This window comes from Calonectris borealis, chromosome 3 (genome assembly GCF_964195595.1).
Source record: "Calonectris borealis chromosome 3, bCalBor7.hap1.2, whole genome shotgun sequence".
Lineage (NCBI taxonomy): Eukaryota > Metazoa > Chordata > Aves > Procellariiformes > Procellariidae > Calonectris > Calonectris borealis.
Window position 1 is genome coordinate 51,620,873 of NC_134314.1, and position 20,769 is coordinate 51,641,641.

General features: G+C 41.1%; 1 protein-coding gene and 1 pseudogene across 1 annotated transcript in view; one reads left to right on the plus strand and one right to left on the minus strand.

The window, feature by feature from the left end:
• The first annotated feature begins 1,923 nt into the window (after positions 1 to 1,923).
• AFG1L (AFG1 like ATPase) overlaps positions 1,924 to 20,769 on the plus strand; it is a 78,035-nt gene continuing 59,189 nt past the window's right edge. The window contains exons 1-2 of the mRNA XM_075145625.1: positions 1,924 to 2,157; positions 10,261 to 10,484. Coding sequence (XP_075001726.1) covers positions 2,052 to 2,157; positions 10,261 to 10,484 — 330 coding nt within the window. The 5' untranslated portion in view covers positions 1,924 to 2,051. The remainder of the gene's footprint in view (positions 2,158 to 10,260; positions 10,485 to 20,769) is intronic.
• Positions 15,254 to 16,660, minus strand: LOC142079919 (uncharacterized; annotated as a pseudogene).

Below are 20,769 nucleotides of genomic sequence, written 5' to 3' on the forward strand. Positions count from 1 at the left end.
CAGGGTGTGCAATACAGTGTATGGTGGCATTTCGGAGTTTGCCAGTGTATGGAAGACTCATAGCATTGCAGAGGGTTTATTCAGTAAGGTAGAAGATGCCAGAATAGACCCAAATGGGAAGTTTTTCTATGCTGCCTTGGATAACAAGGTTAAGAAAAAAAACACTGACAATTTAAATAAATCAGATGTTTTTGCTGAAGATTATGCTGTCATTTTCTCCAATTATTCTTGACATTTCACCCATTCCTATTGTGATCTGAGTTAATAATGGAAGAAAAACCAGCTCTTGTTGCCTTGTTTATTCTTTGTTCTGAAGGAGATAAGCTGTTTATAAAGATAAGTTATTTGTTATTTAAATCACTTTTACTGAAGTTGTTTGTTTCCTTGTTTGAGTTTCTAAAAATATTGCAACAATTGTGATGCATCTTTGAGACGCCTATTCAATTCACTATGATTTGTACTGGAATTCATTCCTAAATGGGCACAGGTGTTGATAGCTATAACATGCTAGAATGAGTCAAAACCAAAAAATGCTCAATAAAGGAAAGATGAAAGAAAACGCACTGAAAACAGCTCTTTTAAGATGTGATAAATTGGCACTTTAGTTCACTACTTAATTAGTAGTGAAGATGTGTCTGGAGCAACTACATATTTTTAAAACAGCTGAACATGTTAGGACGTAACTTCAATCACTGTTAATATTTTCAAGATCATAAACATTATTTTTAAAATTAGCAATACTATTCAGGATATAATCAACTTGTGTTTGCAAGCTGTTCTATAGTGCCCTGATGCAACATTTTGCTATACTGTTACAAAAAAAAAAGTTGACTAATAGTCTATGAAAATTACTTGCTCGCTTTCTCATGTTGCACAGAAATTTAGTGCTAGAACAAGACATAGGAGTTCTGACATTGCAAAACCAGAAGTCAGTTAAAGCATTTCCTTTGTGCTTTTACCATGAGCAGACATTTTGTTATCTATTTCTTGCACAATGCACTCCGCTGGCAACATCTTCTGAAGCTCCATCCTGACCTTTGGGTGCATTTCTGACGAGAATGGGGGGCCAGCCAGCAAACAGGCGAGTGTTATGGTTAGTGATTCCCGAGTGCCGGTGCCTTTCCCTTGGAGCGTAGGCTTTTTGCATTGTGCCTTTCTGTCAGAGGAGCTTTGCAGTCACAGTGGAGGTGGTTGGATAAGACAGCCAGGTACCTTCCAAACGAGGCAGGCGGTCAGCGTTTTCCTGAGGAGCTCTCATGTGGATATTGGAGCTGATACTGGCAAGGACAAGGCTTACTGGGTGCTAAGCACACACCGGCCGTTCGGGGCTGAATCAGCCTCTAAGTTTTGCATTATCTTCAGGGAAATCTGCTTTTACGTTAACCTATCTTGCTATTGCAGTTTAAATATACGTTCATCGGCATAGAAGTGGTTGTACTGCTTAACGTGCAGATAGGCTGTAACTCTGGCCAGGAATATTTGTCCTTAATTTTACAAATATTTGTCCTTAATATTTTGTGGTCCATGCTTTTAAAGATAAACAAACAACACAAGCTAGAAATCATGGACAAACGCAAATTCAGTTGCCAGAACTCTGCTCAGTGACAGCCAAGTTGGCCTGAAAGCTGCTCCGTCCGATACAGCCACGATACAAATTATAGGCGACAAGCAAGGTGTTTGGAAAATTTGAGTACGTGGGTACGGGCAGTAAGGTACTATAAATGGCACCAGTGTGGCACTTGGTGAGTCTGTGAAGTGCGATTTCTGCCGAGTGGCTGGAGCGGCTGCGTGGGGAGCGCGGCCCTGGGCGGGCGCGGTCGGCTCTGCCTCCTCTGCTCGCCGCCCGGCTCCCCAGGGGCTGCCTCACAGCCTGCAGCTCGGATTGAGGGGCAAGGGGAGGGAGACCAGCCGGGGAGCCCCGCTGGAACGACTCGCCCAGCACCGGCCGAGGCCCGGTTCTTCCGAAGGACCGCGGCCGTTGCCCCGGGGGGCGGCGGGACTCCATTTCCCAGCGCGCCCCGCGCCCCCGCCGCAGAGGCCGGGCCAGGAAGATGGCGGCGCCCGTGTCGCCCTTGGTTACTGCGCGCTCCCTGCTGCGGGCTTCAGCGCGGTGCGGCGCCCGCCTGCTGCCGGCGCGGGCCGCCGCCGTGCGGAGAGGTCAGTACCGCCGCGGGAGGGGGCCTGCGGGCCCTGCGCCCTCCCCTGCCCTGCCCGCAGCCGGGCGAAGGGAGGGCGAACGACAGGCTGCTGGGGCAGCGCTCAGGGAGGGACCGCGGAGCGGCCGCGGGAGCCGGTGCGTCCCTCCCCGCCGCGCCGCGGGTCTCCCCTCCGGCGGAGGGGGGGCCGGGCCGAGGGGAGGGGGCTTGCCGGGGCCGGGCGGGCGGGGCAGGCGGCAGCCGCCGGGACGCGCACCGGCCCCGCCGCGCTGGCGTGCCCTGTCCGTGTCCTCATGTTCCCCCGCCTGGGCAGGGCCGGGGCGGCCTGTGTGCCGAGCCAGCCCCGGAGGGGGCCCGCATCCCCGGGCGGCGCGGCTGGGGGCTGGCGCCAGGAGTCGGCCCCGGCCCCCTGGAGCGGCGGGGGATCCGTGAACGGCCCCGCGACTTCCCGAGTTAATGGTGCCGCTTTCCCCTAGTAAATAGGGCTTCGGTGCGCTGCGGCTGCATCGGGAGCTTGGCGGGCGGCGAGTGCCCTAGTGCCTGCCGGACCGTTCACGGCGCTTTAGGGGGTCTCAGGGACTTGTTTCCCATAAGGATCATCCGATGTATAGAGCTGAGCTCTATCTGGCAGCCTAACTTAAAAAGCCAGTGTAACACACACATTCGTGGGGAACTAGGTTTTGTTAACTTGAGGCTTAGGCTCGAAACAGAGGGGTTTTTTCTTTATTCCTCTACCAACCAGTCTGACAAAAATGTGGGAATGCCCTTGAGTTCGGGTGGGTGCCAGAGGTCTGAAAGTCAGTCAGCAAATCTGGGAGGGTTGATAATTGTTCATATACACATATTATGTTGTGACTGTACAATATTTATACATCCAAAGAAAAACACTGAAAATAGATTTGCTGATTAAATAAGCACTACAGTTAGTACTATAGTTGTATAGGATTTTTTTAATTTTATATTGGTCCAACGCTTTACATTTGTGTAGATTGTTTTTTATTACCAACATCTTGCCATTTTAAAAAAGTTGTCAGAGCAAATCCAGTGGCTTTAGCCATAGTTCTTCAGCTTCCGTGTTAAAAAGGAAAGTAGTCCCTTACATTTGTTGTTTGAGGACATCTGCAGAGGTGGGCAGCCATCATTGAATTTATTTATAATCTTGTTTTTATGATCACTGGTTTATAGTTCTTTATTTGTTTTTATGATTTGCTTTCCACACTTTTATACCTTTTCCTTAATTAAAAGACTTCACAAGTAGTATATTTGTGTAAAGTTGCAATTTCTCTGATAAACTTTTCTGTCTTTTTCTGCTTTCATTTGTATGTCAGATTAAATGGGGTGTGCATAGAAATAGCACAAGTAATCTTATTTTGGAATAATGTCACAGGCATGTATGCAAAAAAGCAGAATTCTAGTTCTAACTCATATGTTTCTGTAGAAGCTTAAATACTGCTTCATATACTGCCCAAATGAATGGACTGCAAGAAGGCTAAATACAGGTTCAGTGATTCATTTAAGGTCATATAATGAGACAAAGATGGAAGGACAGTCCTTGTTCTTGTATCTTAGCTGCAACCTGCCTCATCTGATTTGAACTGCTCATTTCAACAGGTGTATTTTTTTTTCATTTGTTTTTACGTGATATTGGCCTAACATTTTCAATTTGTAAGGATAACTTAGCCCCTTCCCCCCTGCCCCCCGCAGTATAGTTGGTCAGACTTTGCTTTTCTAAGCATTCTATTAAGCATTGGAAAGTAAAAAAATTTTTTCAGATGGCTTCCTCTCCCATTCTTCTCATTAAGCATTGTAAAATATTTTGAAAGGAGCAATTGTTTGGTGTTATTATAGAACTATAAATGGATTTTCTGCTATATAACCAACATATGATCTCTGTCCTGAGAAGCTTACATGCCAAGTCTTTGTTCTTCTGCAGTTTTACGCATGCACTTAACTTCAATGCATGTGCTTAGCTCATCCAAATCCTTATACACCATGGGGCAGTTTACCTGTTTGAGACTGATTCTGCAAAACTTGCACATATGTTTAATAAAAGATGAGACAAGAGAATATTATTATTATCTACAGATACTAGCACGCAATAAAATTGTCTTTTCTGATCTTTTGCTACCTTCACTCCCATTCTCCTGCAGGAAAATAACCTTTGGAGGTACAACACTGTACTGTTGCCCTTCCCTTCACTGTGGTATCATCTAAGAAGGAAAGATTTTGCAGCAGTTCTGTTAGCAGCTTAATTATGAGTTTAGCGAGGTCTCTGATATCACCATCTGCTGTTGATAAAAGTGCCCTCTACCTTCCAAGTCCTCTTCTTCTGTCATGGCAGCTGTGTTTCGTAGGCAATTTTAGCAGCTTTACATTAAGTGCTTGGGGGTTTGAAGCAGTTTGTCTTCGTTGTGACCCAAATCCCATATTCTGAACTTCAGCTTGGCTTGTTGAAAGCAGGACAGTTTTTAAAAGTTGCTTTCTATTTTTTTTTTCTCTCTCCACACAAATTCCAGTGTTTGTGGAAGGCTCTCAAGGCAGAATTCTGTCTGCAGAGCAGTAATGAAACAGATGGGATTCCTGTACTGTGCCTTAACACTGGTTTAGCAGAAGCTGTTCCAGCTTCTTGATTGTGACTGTCCGCAAAGGTGGCGGTTGGGTGATTTTGGGGTCATTAACTTTGGTGCAGTTGTAACCTCCATGAGTTTGGTTTAGATGCAGTTCTCGATCAACTGTTAGTTGGAAATATTTTTTATCTTTAAGACAAACAGTGATTAACCTTTATGGCAAAGTGTCATAGGAAATGGTTAATTCTCTGTCTCTTATGTCTGCAGAATATATTTTCTTCACAATGTGCTGTAATCAAACACAATTCTTGAGCGTAGTTCAGGGGTAATTAGATAAATTTAACTTCCCTTATACTTAGAAAGGTCAGTGTTGTTTTCCAGCCTTAATCTCCATGAATGAAGACTATTTCTGATCATTCCCATGATGGAGTGGTTTGAAGCATACATACAGCACAAGCATTAAAGGTGATATTTTTTTTTTCCATCATCAGTCCCCTGAAGTGCTTGTTTCAACTTTGTTTCCAGAATTAATGATACACATTTTCACATGTACTGTGAGTGACCCTCTAGTGAGGTGAATATTGTAATCTGAAGCATGACTTACCTTTTGCAATGAAAGAAGTTCAGTTCCATTTGTTTGATCTTTGCTTCTTTAGCTGGATATTATCTATCTGTCATGGTGTTTCTTTCTTCTTTATATTTCATCCCATTAAAGGTCTAAAATTCTAATCGTGTTTAAAAGATGTTTAGTTCGATGGCAGTAAGAGATCTTGCAGACCAAATTTGAATTCATCTGTGGAAGTACAATACTTTTTCTCTCCCAGAAGTGAATAATCATCTTAAATTCACATGAAATCTTTTTGCGTTACTTAAAAACTCACAGATTAATAAATTCAAAATTGTCAGTTTCTGCAGTCATGGAAGGATAGCAAAGGTGAAATTCACGTCAGGGAAGCCCAGGTTCTTTCCCTAGGCCCTGAAATACGGGGGAGACAAGGACCTGCTAGGATTTTTGTCATGGGAATTATCTTCTGACAGATTTTAGACATCACAGATGAAAACCTTACATGCTGAAATCCAACTGCTAGGAAAAAAATAAGGATTACCAGGGTGAGTGGTGTTTATCTCGGTTACCCTTCTGTGTTCTCAACCTCCTGGCTGCTGTCAAGATCAATTTTTGATATGCCACAACCTAGCTTCCATTTCAGATTATCTTCTTACATAAATAACTCTAGTGCCTGCCGCAGCTGTGACTGTTGCTTTCATAAGCGGTGTCATTGAAACTTGGATGCCTTTTTCCTGTGTCATCTCAGACATCAGTTCTAAGTGGCAGTAGGAAAACTCGACAACATACTGATCAATTTTTCAATTTGCTGCCCTTTTCCAAAGCAGAAGGTCCCTGGAGTTAAGAACACTTTTCATATTTTTGTGTAGGCACTTGTCTTTGCGGTGGTTAATTAATACCAGTTTACTGAAGGTGTCTTAAGTTTCTCACTTTAAAAGAAATTTCAGATTGGCATTTTCATTAGGCGTTTATGCATTATAAGTTTTTTGGCTTGGGTGAGTTTTTTCCTCGGATTTCTCCAAGGCAGGACTTTGTTATGTGTATCACAGTAGGTCTTCACTGCAACTTTGTCTGTGATCCTTGGATAGGCAAGCAGAAAGGCAAATCAAGCAGCTAATTTTATGGCTTGAAATAAAGTGAGATTACACTTAAATATGTATGTTTTAGGAACAGGAATTTAATAAAAAGTTGCAACCTGGTGGCAACTTTTAAAGAAACAGTGAATGTCAGGCTAAATGTGGTAATATCCAACACTGTCCTGCACCCTGGAGGTGGGAAAGATAGGTTATGGATAAACGCATGTCTGTGGTTTTACACTGTTTTATGTAAAACTAGATGAATAATGAATTGATGCTGCACTTTTCTTTGGTTGTATCTAGAACACTACATAGAGATAGAAGATGCTTTTTCTGTGTGTGAGGCTTAAAGATTTCAGAAGGGAGCTAATAAAAGTCGAGTAACAGTTTATGTAATACAAAGATTAGATAACGAAACAGGAAGAGATAAATGAAAACCCATCTTTTGCAAGATGGATGAGAAGGCTGTAGGACTACGATTAATGCGCTGAATCATAGGTGATTCCTATGGTATTCCAAGGTAGTCTCCTTGATGTAAAATTATGGAAGGTAATTGCCTGGTATTCCTCTGCTATGTATTAAAATTTCTAAAGTTTCCTTTTCTTTATCAGTTTGGAAATAGGTTACTTTAGAAGCATAGTTGTGTGAATGATTTTGCAATCTATCCCACAAAATGCAGGTTAGAATGGAAGACCCACATTTTTTTCTGTCTCTTAGGATAGTTTATCAGTTGAATAGCTGTCTTCTGTTGACTTGCCTCTAAAACCCCTACACACTTTTTAAGAGCATATGCCTTTATTTTGCAGCTTCAAGTTTGAGTTTATCACTTACCAGTTACTGGGTGTCTCTTGGTAGTGTATTATAGCGTACTCCCATCATATTTGAATTCCAGTGTTCAATATTATTTTAGGAGAACAGCGAGTAATTTGTCCCATGATACCCTCTGTCATCACTTGCACATACTCTCCATCTCTGTCATCTGTTAATGATGAAGTATTTTCTTCCACTCCTGGGATGGTTAGCTCTAAGTACATGTAATCTGAGACAAAAATCGTGCTTCTATGCAGTCCTACTGGTGTGCTTTGTCCGTGGCCAGGAACGTCATGAGCCACAAACCCTTTCTTACCCCTAAATCAGCTTTTATTTTTCTTTCTCCAATCTTATGGTAAGCAGTAGGAACCGGTAGCTTTATAGGTATAGAGGTATAATGCGGCACTGCCTGTCCCTCACATTTGAGCTCTCAGAGCCATCAAGTTCTACGTGTTGCAAAGGTATGGATAATTTAGAGGTACAGTTCACAGGACTGAAGTTGACTTTGTGTGGGAGTGGAATGGTTGAAAACAAGATGAAAAAACTTTGAGAGATCATCTATGCCTTTTCCCCTTCCCTCTGGAGTTGGGTCAGATATTGCTGACCTGTTCCTGACAGATTTTTGTCAAACTTATTTTTAAAATTCACTCTCCATCAATGACAGTTTTACAACTTCCAGACTATTGATTTATTTCACTGCCTTAATTAAGTTATTAAGGTAACTGTATAAATACAGTTTATTTCCTTTTCCCAGTACCCTGTGTGTATCTGGAGATAGCTATGTGCTTTTCTTTAGTTTTTGCTAAAGGTTTTACTCAAATTTTTGCAATAACAGACTTTGAACTCAACTCTCTATGTGATCTGTTTAGCTAGGGATGAGCTAATTACTTTTAATTCATAGCAGTAACTCAATTCCTTCAGGGTAGGAGAATTTGGTGTAGTAATTGGCTGCAAATGTAAACAGTGACTGGCTTGCTCTGGAGAAACGAAGGTGTTACTTGCAATAAATAAACAATTTGATCTAATTGTTCAGTTTTATCCTTCTCTTTTACAACTGTATTCATTTTGTGTTTCTTATAACAATTCAAAACTCTTCTTGTGCCTTTTACAACTTCTCTTTGCGTTATGACCCATGGTTTAACATAACAAATAGTCTTTAAAATCATTTTCTACTCTCTCATTTAGTTCATACCTCTCATGAAATATGATGTGAAAATTGAAAAGCGTGTTCCAGGGCAGACTATACCAGTATTGAACAGAACAGCTTTTTTTCATGTGTGCTTGTATTGCTCCTCATATATATGCACACCAGAATACTTGCACTTATTTTATTTTATTTTATTTTTTCCTCTAATAGTGCTATGATGGTGTCTCACTGTCAGTTTGTGATCCAGTGTAGCCCCTGGATCCTTTTCTGCAGAGCTGCTCTTTAGCTGGTCATTCCCCATCTCTTCAGTTATTTATTTCCCCTAAGCACCATACTTTGTCCCTGTTGAATTGCATCCTATTTGTATTAGATTCTTTGTCCAGTTTGTCAGAATTGCCTTGCCTTCCAGAATCTTTGCAGTCCCCTCCTGACTTGCCATTATCTGTGTTCCCAGTCCATGTACTTTATTTTGCCATACACAGGTCATGAAAGGAAATTCTGGATTGCACCAAGCTGAGATTCTGAGCTCCCTCTGAAACTCTACTGCAAATATGCACCTAGTTTAACTGTAGTAATTATTCATTACATGTAGTTTTTCTAGCTGTTTTTGTACCTGCTCAAAAGTCATTTAAGTTGCAACTCACTTTCCTACTTCATGTATAAGAGTGCTATGTGATCCAATGACAAAAGTATTATTGCAATTATGATGTTTTTCCTCTACCCACTAAGCATGTTACCTGATCAGAGAGGAAAACTTGTTGATCTCATGCTGTTCCTGAGGAGCTGGCGTTGCCTTTTATTTGTTATGTTGTTATCTTGTTAAGTGCTTTATTTAAAAAAAAAAAAAAATCTGCTTGTACTTGTTTGAGTATTTTTGAGTGTTTTGAAGTTGTTTTGACTGAGCTATGAATTTCTGGATTTGCCTTTCTCTCCTTAAAGACAAAAATTGTTTCATTTTCCTAGTATTTTAGAACCTCACCTGCCTTCAGTGAGGCCTCAAAGAAAGCTGTTGGAGGCCATTGTGTTGCTTAGGAAACTTACCTAAAGCATTTAGGGATGAATTTCCTTAGATCTGACAATGTTCAAAATATCTAACTATGTAGTCTATGATATGCGTTTTTCCTACTCAAATCGATTTCTTTTATCATTGTCACAAATTGTGTTACTCATGATTATACTTAACCTTTTAAATGACAGCGGGAGCAAAGAAGATATTAAACACCTTTTTAGTGTATTCCATTATTAAATTTCTGATCTTACGGATTTAGCAAGCCTTCTTTGTAATCTTGTATGTTCTTTCCTTTCCTAGTTATATCTCATTTTATGTCTAGCATTTCTGACTTTTTTTTTTTAAAAAAACAGAATTCCTGCTTGGGCATGGCCCTGTCCCTTCTAGGCAGAAGATAATGCCAGCAGAGTGGGCTGTGGCATTGCAGGGCTTCGCAGCTACTGCCTTGCTTAGTGTGGTCTTTGACTCTTTCCATTTGCTTACACAACTCCTGTTTTGGTCTCCTGTTTGCTGGATTTTAAATTCTTTCTGTCTAGCCCACCTCTCTCTAAAGGATTAATCTATTCAGAGAAATGCACTTTGGAATTTTGAAATAGTTTTTCCCCAATTTGCAAAAAAAAAAAAAAAAAAGGTCAAAACTTCCCTTGCAACAGCTCATCCAAATCTAACCACTCTCCAGCTGGCCTTTTTAGTGTCTGTTCTTGTTAATAATAAAAATAAATGTTAAAACATACTACTAGAGGTGTTTAGTAGTAAAGTTAGAAGTTTTTTCATTTTTTTAATGAAAAATGAAGGGGTAACGTACTCTAGTGGTTGTATAGGTAAGTAATGTATATTCGTCTTTGTGTAAACTGTAAGAATATGTGTTGTTTATGAATATAAGAGGATGCTTTTCAAAACTTCTCTATTAATCTACTTTTCGTTTTATAGCATACACAGCTCAGGCAGATGAGAAGGCAGTCCCTGGTACTCCTACCGATGCTAACGCCAAAGCCTTATTGGCTTGCAATGGACCTTTAGAACATTATGACTTTCTGATTAAGCAAGAAGAGCTGAGGAATGATGAGAAACAAAGAAGAGTTGTGCAGCACCTGCAGAAATTGCATGAGAGCCTTAAAGGCTACAGCATCAGTTCAAAAAATCTTTTCTCAAAGGTGAGGTTTATAATAACTTTTTTTTTTTGCGTTTATATTTGCTCGTAAGAATGTGCTTAAAATACATACATTTCTGTCTTAACATGAGTCTTATTTTTGCAGCTGAGTCTTTACAGGTAGATCATTGTTTGTGTTTGGATCTCTGTCCTTTCTTTTTTGATTTGTAAAATTCCAGTGGCACTCTAGAACTAACCAAATTAAATATTATTGAAATAATTCTGTAAGAAACTCTGGTACGATTTCTGTTATGTCCACCGTCTGCCTTTCCAAAAAATGTCATTTGGCTATAGGAGAGAGGGGCCTAGACTAGGTTTTAATTCTCAAGCACTGGTATAACACATGTGTTTGGGTTACATATACTGAACACTGATGTTTTGTGTTCTAACAGATCTTCCATGAATATAAGTGAAATTAGCCAGCAGAGTCTAAATAATTTAGCTTTGCAAAACATTATAATATAGATCAGACATTTTAAAAAAACATCCATTCTTTCCAGTGTTGTTAGGTGAGGTAAGGAAAGAAGGAAGAGGTGTGATCTGCACCCCAATTGTGTTTTTTGGGGGCATCACAGCTCCTTTTCAAAGTACTAAAATTCAGACATATCCCTGTTGCACAGCGCCTTAGTAACCATAGAGCCTTAGGATTAGGGATGCTAATAGCCTGCTGTTGCAACTCTCTAACTTTTCCCTGAAGCTGTTGATGTAGTGTTTTCCAGAGCCTCTGTGGCAGTATTTTTCATGTCTTGTTTTCATGCTGTTATTCTCAGCTTGTTGCTCTTGTGGCCTTGCACCTGCAAATCTTGATAGCATTGTTATAGCAGGTTCTCATGGGAAGCAACTAGAACTGGTGTGAGAATCCCCCTCAGCTTTCATTGCCTCTTGTTGTGTAGATTTGAGTTTGTATCCCAGAAAACCAAACATAGTGCCCAGCAAAGTAGATAAAACATTTAATTGCTTGGTAAATATTAGGCAATCATAGATGTGCACAGAAGCTGAATGACCAGTGAATATGTTTCATTTGCACCTGATTAACATACTCCAGTAAGCACAAATAGTCATAAACATGGTGAGGGGAAACAGCAAGAATAGGGCGTTTGACTGAGTCTCGTGGTAAAAGTATAGTGCTGGGAAAAAAGCATGGCAGAATATTTCTTGCCATCATTATCTTCACTTTCCTTGCCTGCATGGGAGAGACACCTCCTTACCCCTAAGAGGAGGATGTTTGGAAGCTGTCACTGCTCTTCCCAGCCAGCCACTGAATGTTTTTCTTTTTATTTTTCTCTTGCACCACTTCTGTTTTTATTTTTCATCAGAAGTAACTTTCACATTTACAGTCAGTGTATGTCGTCAGCTGCAGACCTTTCTAATAAATCTCCACGTCAGCCATTCTGAGCATTCTTTATGCAACACACCTCATCTCATGGGCATAAATCTAAATACCTAACTCTGTTGAACTTGTTACCTAACCATATACTTCCCATTACAACCCCAAATTCTCCTGTTACCTGGCAGAAATACTGTATTTTGTTTGCACGGCAAACCTAAATGGTGTCCTACAGGCCTCAAGTGCCTCTAAATGACATGCCCTTTAGGCACCAAATGACAAGTTACCACTCTGAGGCTCTTGCGATGTATATTAGCTTCAAGGCATGAAAAAAGTAGAGAAGAAAATGTTGGTATAAGAACAAGTATTATACCTGTAAATGGCCTGTGTTATACCTGTAAATGTGCCTGTTTCAAATAGGCAAGTATAGCAGGGTGCAGAGCATTGGGACACATGCTTGCCTATCAGACTGCCTCCAACATCCTGTGTATATAGTATATGTAGCTGGAGATCATGTATTTGCTAGTCATATGCTTGACTGGAAATACCATAAATGTCTTCCTGCCTCCTGATGAAAGGAAGCAGACTAAACACCTAGGAATGAGCTCTTTTTTTATTGAGATACAGTGAGAAGAAATCCAAATGGGAAATAATTCCATGGAGCAAAAGTCAGGCACCCTGGAAGGAAAAACACAAGAATAGTGAAGTAGAAAAAGCAAAGTGCTAAGGCAAGACTGCTCCTAGAGGGCAATGAGTGTGTCTTTGGAAGTTCTGTTCTGGAAGCAGTTGACCCGATCATCCTTATGGGTCCCTTCCAACTTGAGATATTCTTATGACCCAGCTCTACGCAGGGCATTTGGCCGTATGATCCCCTGAAGTCCCTGCCAACCTAAATCATTCAATGATTCTAATTCTGATGTGGGAATTGGAGCAAAACAATGGTTTGAGGTATGTTTTTGCCTGCACTGGCTGGTAGGTCAGCTCATCATGTTACTTACCTTTTTACTTTTGGGATTTCTTTAATTAAAATTATTAGAAACATAAAAGCAGTGTAAAAATGATAGATGTAGTCTGAAAACTGTATGTTTATGGTATTTTAAAACACTCATTTATACTGTATGCGGGTGTGTGCCTGTGGATCCATGTTGTCTTGATGCCTTTGTAGGCTAACTCTTGAGTCTAAACCAGCCTCCTGATTCAATTTAGGCAAGTACCAAATAAAAAATAGAAATTTCCTCTTTCAAAAATGGTTATTGCTTATCTTTGTTATCCAAAGCAATATAGCAGTGTGCCTGAATGAGAACTATTTTTGCATAAGTGTAAGGAGATCAAGCTGGATTTGGCTTGCCAAACTACTTCTGTAAGTGTAATCTAGCAGGCCAGATTTTTCTATCCTAAGGATGCTTGATGTGAAAAGTTGTTGTTTTTTTTTCCTTTTTCGTTTGTCTGGGCTTCTTTTTAAGCTTCAGTGTTGGGCTCATAATCTTTTAAATTGCCTATCTCAAAATTGTCTTTAGACACCGTACCTGAACTGTAAAAGAGGAAGTAATTCAAAAGGAAGCCAGTTATCTGGCTTGCTCCTACATTATCTTTTGGACATACTGTCAGACTTTTATTCATTTTCATTCTTTAGAAAAAATGTTATGATGAAGGCGTTGTCTTACTGTCAAACCTGAGGATCAGTAGGCTAGAGCATTTTGATCTTTTCTGGTAAACTGTTTTGGACATTTGGATATTCTGTTCTAAAAGTGCTGCTTTTGAGAATAGTTTTGAGAGCTGACTTGTGTTAACTGAAGTGCCGTGAATCATTATAGTTGTTAGAGCAGGTGTCTTGTAATGGCTTTGTACATCAAGCATTATGTGGGTTTGTTGTTTACTGTTTCTTTGATTGGGAAGCATGAATAGGGAAGAAAGTCTCTATTGCAGAGAACAAATACTAATCTTATTCTATTTAGGAAATTGTGATGCTACTTTGTCCCTGTGTAACAGCGCTAATTGCAGTAAAGCCAGCCTGACTGACACTTTCTTAAAAGCAAAAAGTCAAATGCCATTTTTTAGGTTGAGAATGTGGTTTTTGCTAGTTCCTTTAAAGCACCCCCTCTTTCATTTAACATAGCTTCAATTCCATGCTTTAATTTTCAACCAGATTTTTAAAATTGTTGCATGGCTCACTGATATCTGGGAACTAATGCCACAGTTGGTGCGAAGCCGCTGTAGAACTACTTGCTATTGGGATAAGTGTTGTTGCAGTTTGAGTTTTTTCTTCTACAGCTTGATATCTCTGTGGAAATCTTAAGACAACTGATAACGAGGTTGAGCACTATGGTGCCGTGCCATACATCAAAACCCCAGAAAGGAAGAGAGCAGTGAGTTTTGTGTAAATCTGTTAAAGCCTGCTAGCTTGTAATTAAATGATTCATGATGGAGAAGAAGATGTCACGACATTTTTGTTTCTCTTCTGCTATCTTTGAGGAAGTTATTAGCCAGTTCAATGGCGGAGAAAGAGTGATGCACTTCACTCGTAAGAGAGAAGCAGCAATATGTTTATTGATATAAAACAGTGCTTTAACGAAGTGTGATAGTAAACGCGACAGTGGTTTAACAAGATTCGATGGCAAGGTACACTTGATTATTTACTGCATAGAGGACAGGGTCACACAAAACTGTTAGGGAGACCCTCCCGTTGAGTCACGAGGTTCAGAGAGGACCCCCTTGCATTCTAAACTCCTTCCCTTAGAGAAGTCCAGGTGCGGCTGGATCCAAGCTTAGTCCCAGACTCGGTCAACAGTTTATGTCTAAGGGATTATATATGCGCAATCAGTCCTTTCTATCACTTAGCTAAGGTTACAAAGTTTCAGTGCGCTTATTCCCAATTCACTTACCGAGTATCTGACGCACTAAGGAATCTCTCAACCTCGAGGAGTAACCTTGAGAGGCGTCCCTACTCAAGGGGAGATCCTGGCGTGCAGCCCGCTGCTGTGCAGGAGAGCTCAAAGGGCTCTTGGGCTGCCCACTATTTGTGGGGGTAAGATGATTGGCTCATAGTCATATTTACATACCGACTGCAGACATTAGTTCCTTCCAAATTTGGCTTGAGTCGGACGTTGACCAGCACTGTGGTTAGGTGGACACATTGCCATAAATTAGCCCTTGGCTATTGTGTTTTCTCTGTCTCCCCCAAATCCACTTTGAGCTGGATGCATCCATCACAACCAGACATATCCATCACGATCGCCACAGGTGGTTATTGCTTGAGCACGGTTATGGGAAAAGGTCACGTCGGCGACAGGGGGAGCACACCGTCACACTCCACCCCGTGACTATAGTCAATTCATTTTATTCTCACAGAGTGGTGGTACGGTCACCATATTATGGTCCGTGCCATAAATAGTACATTGATAATTTATGCGCTTACAGATCCACGGCAAGTAGGTAGTGAAGTATTGCTATTTGCTGTGTATTAGTTTGTATGTTTTGGGTGGTTGGAGTTGGATTATTTGTTTTATCATGTACCAAACCTTTATATACAATATGATTATAAGCAATAGACATATTAATGTTAGAGTTAGTAAAATCACAACTGGGTGAAGCATGAAATTAAAAACACCCATTGCTGTTGGTGACCATCCGAGAAGAGTTTCCCACCAATGGTGTTCTTCATCCTTCTTCACGCTTTCCAAGACATGGTGTATCTCTTCTGTATAATGATGAACGGTGATTAGAGTTTTGTGTCCGTTGTTTCGGATGCGTTCTAACAGTTGGCACAGGTCATCGTGTTGTAATAGTTTCTTCACCAATGCAAGATTCATTCCAACGGGTGTAGGCAATAAATCTTGACTCAGTGTATAGTTAGATTGTAACAATTTATAGGACATAACAGGAGCTGAATAATTAAAATCGCATCCCGTAATTTTAGTAAAGTTATAAACACAAATATTTGAGTGGTTGCTTGTATCTACAGTAACGTTATCTATGAATATAAAATCACAGGGTTCTCATGTAAACACATCCTTTTCCAATATATACATATACAGTTTCAGGGGTTTCATTGGGATGTATTTCAAAATGACAAACATTTTGTTCAGTGTCAAGACAAATATCTTGGGCTTTGATAGTATTACTCTCACAAATAAATCCTTGTTGTCCCTGTACAATGCATGCATTAACGTCAACAGTTTGCCATTGTTTCCATTCCGTTGGGCCTACACTCTGTGTTCTAATCGATAGAGTATAGTTCCATTGGTATGGTATGGTATATACCGAACCATTGTATTGGTTAAGACAAAAGCCATGGCCTTATTGTTGATGGGGTCATAAGTAGAATTGACTAAATACCCACTGAAATTCAAAAGGTAATTTGGGATAATGCAACTAAATTTGAAAAAGAATTCCAATCCTGGTGGTAAGGTGCCCTCTTCACCTTCTCTTATAATTGCTGTTAGCATAGATTACATCCACAGTTGAGCTTGGATACAACTAAGAGCTAGAGAAACATTATTTTGGGCTGCACCAAGTGCATCCACAATCAATTGGTGGTCCCTTTCATTAATTCTTTTCCACTGAGGCAGCATATCAGATAAGAGCCATTGGTTAGTTTCCAGTGCTAACAGAGAAGATCGCAAGGGGTGTTCTAATTTGTTTAAATCACTTGTTGTGCTCAGTTTATTTACGAGTACTTTGGCATCTATACTGTTGAAGACTCCCAATCCTGTCCTTATGATACCAGTCACATCTCTCCTTGTTTGTCTTGGAGAGGTGAGGGTTCGCCCATGTAACCTTGCTAACCATTCTGCATAGGACGTACTTAGGAATGGTGAACAGGTCGGTTTGATTGTAGAGAGATTAATTTGCATCAATAGTTCAGTAGACCATGATGAATTAAATAACAGTCATTGTTGGCCTGTATTTTTGATCACATGAGGTCCAAATTCAGAAATTTGTGGGGATAGAGTTTTCTTATCCTTTACAATTGGGGTGAATGTTGTTGTCCTAGGCTCAGTAATGTCTATTTTAAATTTAAATGATAGTCCCACGCTATGGTGAGCCCAGAGGCAGACTACAAAAACAGGTTGTACTAAGGGTAAAATTGTACCAACACTCCAATCTTTCAGAGGAGCAAGTTTTGTATCTTTTGCTATTGGGTTTCATGTAAAGTTGTACACAGAAATCTGAGATGCCTTTGCATGGGTAGACCCATTGATCATCTGGCATCCTATTTTAGTTTCTTTCCCTGCCGTTCCCCGAAGTCGGGGAACTTTATTATCAGCTTCATCTTTATCCCAGCTCCATTCGTTTTCTAAGTATATTTCAGTTCCATGCATGACCACAGTGGAAAGATTTAAATCTTCCTTACTAGAGAGCATTCCCCTACTCCCAATGTACTTAACACAAGCTTGAGACTATGGCCACTCTAGAGTTCTTTGACCACAGGTTAAGAGGAGCAACATTGTTAGGGTTTGGAATAATAACATAAACACAGCATTTCAGTTTGCCATCCTGCGGGGTGCTGAAAGAGAAAATAGAGACTTGTTTTGGTGGGGAGAGTCCGAACAGGTTACCCTGTTAAAAAGAAGGAAAAATCCATTGTGCACTAATTCTATGTTTTGCACCACTGTTATCGGTAGCTTCCCAGCCAAGTGGGTCACGAGGTTTAAAGTCATAGGCACAGTACCGATGGATGTTAAATTGACCATCACAGGCTGTCCTGGCTGTAATGTCATTGGATATTCTCTTTTCCTAATAGGTGGAGCACTAAGCTCAGTTTTTACAAAGAACGCTTGGTTTACAGGGCGTCCAGTAGGCCCGTATCGATTATTTAATTGGTGGAGTACTTTGGAAAGTCGTGTATGCCATTGAGCCTCCTGGTTTGAGATTCCTTTTCAATAAGCCATTAGCTCTTTCTGCCATCCCATTTGATTGAGGGTAGTATGGAACACCCATTTAATTCCCTCTTGTTTTGCCCAATCTTGCACTTCTTTACATGAAAAATGTGAGCCATTATCACTTTGGATAACATCAGGAGTAGGTAGATTTGAGAACCAAAATGATAGCCCTCACACTGTATTTTGCCCATTGGCTTTCCCACACTTAGTCACCATAAGCAAGCTGGAGACTACTTCCACTCCTATGAGGATGTATTGATATCCTGCCAAGGATTTGAATGGTCCGGTATAATCAATTTGCCATAGAGACCATAAAGTCTTCCCTTCATTGATATGTAGAGGCGGTGCTTTAGCAGGATGATCTGCTTGTAATTTCAATCTACACTGTGGACATTCTGTAAGAATAGTTTCACAAGTTTTTCTGTTTATAGGCCAGCCTTTACTCTGTGCAGCAAAGTGCAGTGCTTCTTTACCTCTGTGGCCTAGGTTTTGATATAACCGTTCTCCCAATCGATACCACTTAGGATTTAAGGTGATTTTCCTAATTTTAGTTATCTCATCTACCTTTTGATTCCACTTTGTGGCTCGTTGATTATCCTTAGCATGAGCTTTTACCCATGCCATCTTGAAAGGTGTTTTTCAGGCTATGTCTAGTAAAAATTGCCAATCTTTGTTTCTCCAAACTGGCGATCTATTTATTTCCCAATTCAAGGTTTCCCATTGACAGAGCCACTGTGTGGCACTGGCCGACACAGCTTAAGAGTCTACATACATGATTTTTGCTCCATTCTGTGCTGCCAAAACAACGGCTCTTATTTCTCCTACTTGTGCACTGCCTTCACCTTCTTCTATTACTTGTTTGCCAGTGGTAATATCTAATGCAACGGCCTTATATTGCCATTTACCATTTATCTTTTTTGCTGAAGCATCTGTAAACCAAATGTTTTCTGTTGGTGTACCCTCAGTGAGGGGCAGTGCATTCAGAATGGGTGAGGGTTTAAAAGGTTGTTGTAACGCTAAAGGGTCCGTGTTCATGGTCATCTGCAATTTGGAAACCGTAGTGTGTCCTTCAGTTAATTGCATATTTTCTGCAACTCCTGTTAGGTAGGCATTCCATTTTCTGATAGTGGGTTTTTGTGCAACTCCTTCTGGGGGAGCAGTCCCCTTTAGGATTGCTTCTAGTAAATTAAATGGTCCTCTAGTTTGCACAGGCTGTCCCTGATGTATTTTCTTAACTTGTTTAACTGCTTGGACTAAAGATAAAGGACCCTTTTCCCATTCAGAGTATCATTGTTCTGTTTCTTTAAATGTGATTGGGCTAAACAGTAAAGGTCTTTTTGGCCAGTTTGGAACAGGCTGCAGTAAGTAGCATGTTCAGCGAAACCCCATTGGGCTATAATGTGGTCCCAGCGACTGATGTTTTTAACTCTTCACTTAAGAGTTTTGACCACCTCTTTATGTTCTAATTTCCACTCCCAGGGTTTGCCTTTCTATAACAGTGAGTATAATGGATGGGAAATGATAGAAAATCCAGGCACGTGCTTCCTCCAATATCCTAAAGTTTCCATTAATTGTTGTAACTCCTTCCTTGATTGGGGCATTTGCAGCTGTTCAATTTTTTTTTTTAAGATATCTGGAGGAATCACTGCACTGCATGCTATCCACCAAGTACCTAAAAAATTTTACTTCTTTACTTGGTCCTGACATCTTCCGGGTGGAATCTCAATTTCTACTTTATTCAGTGCTTGCCATACTGCCGCTGCTGCTTCCCCCACCTTCTCAGGGGAAGTTCCTCCAATCAGAATATCATCTATATATTGGTACAGTTTCACTTCTTGGGGGAGTGAGACTGTCTGTAAAAGTTCAGCAAGTGCAGCATGAGCAGTTGTGGGTGAACGTTTATACCCCTGTGGGAGTCTGTTAAAGGTATATTGTATTCCCTCCCAAGTGAAAGCAAACTTCTCTTTATCCTCCTCCTTCAAGGGAACCCTAAAGAGCATATCCTTTACATACAGCGCCGCCATCCATGGGTGCACAGCTGCTTGCAGAGTAGCTGGTAAGTTTGCCATGTTGGCTACAGCAGCTGTTAGCGGGGCTGTATTGGCACCCAGGTGCCGATAATCAATTGTCAAACGCCACCTCCCGCCCAGTTTCCAACCTGGCCAGACAGGTGAGTTACATGGGAACTGGGTTCTGGAGATAATCTGTCGTTGCTCCCAATCAGGTATGACTTCAGAAATTCTAGTTCATGCGGCAGCAGAAATGGGTATTGCGGTATGTTGGTGATTTTTGACTCGGGGACGGCAAGGGCTGCGCGAAGTGCGCCTGCTGTAGCCCCCCGATTTCTACCGGGGTCGGGATCGATGTGTGAGCCGCAGGACCACACGCTGCCATTCGACAGGCGACAGGTTCGTCTGTTTAAAACATCGAAACCTAAAATATTTTCATGATGATCTTTAATTGCAAAGCGAGTGGTCGACAAGCGCTTCTTGCCCGGGAGCCATAAATTGACCTTGGTAGTCTGGCACACAACACTCGCTCCCTTCACACCGGTCATCTTAACTGTTTGCGGATCGCACGCCCAGCTTCTCAGCATCTTGTTGTGTTAGTATTGAAATTTGTGCTCCCGTATCTATTAAAAACGTCACCAATTGTCCTTGAGGACCAACTGGAATTAAAGTGTATGGGCCATCATCACTTACCCACTGATAAGCCTCCGCTTTCAGGACAACAGGCCAGAGTTGCCTTCCGGACGCTACTTGGTTTCTGACTTCATGCCCTGCAGTTCCCCCCTAAGGGGGAGGAAGGGGTTGTCTCCCTTTCTGGGGACTGGTGCTGGAGGAGTTGAAGTACGCTCCTTCGTTTCGCTGTTACCTAGTTTCTGGAATGCTTCTGAAGATATGCCGGTAGGCTGACCTCGAATCGCGGCTCTGGGAATGCCTAGGGCTAACGCGTTCCTCCACAATTCATTCATTCTCGAGACTCTGTTTGCGGGTTTTTAAATTTGTTTCCCTTTGATGTAGTTTCTGTTCCCTGTTTCACGGGTCTTCCTTTGTGGTCTCTTCCCTGGGGCTTCAGGT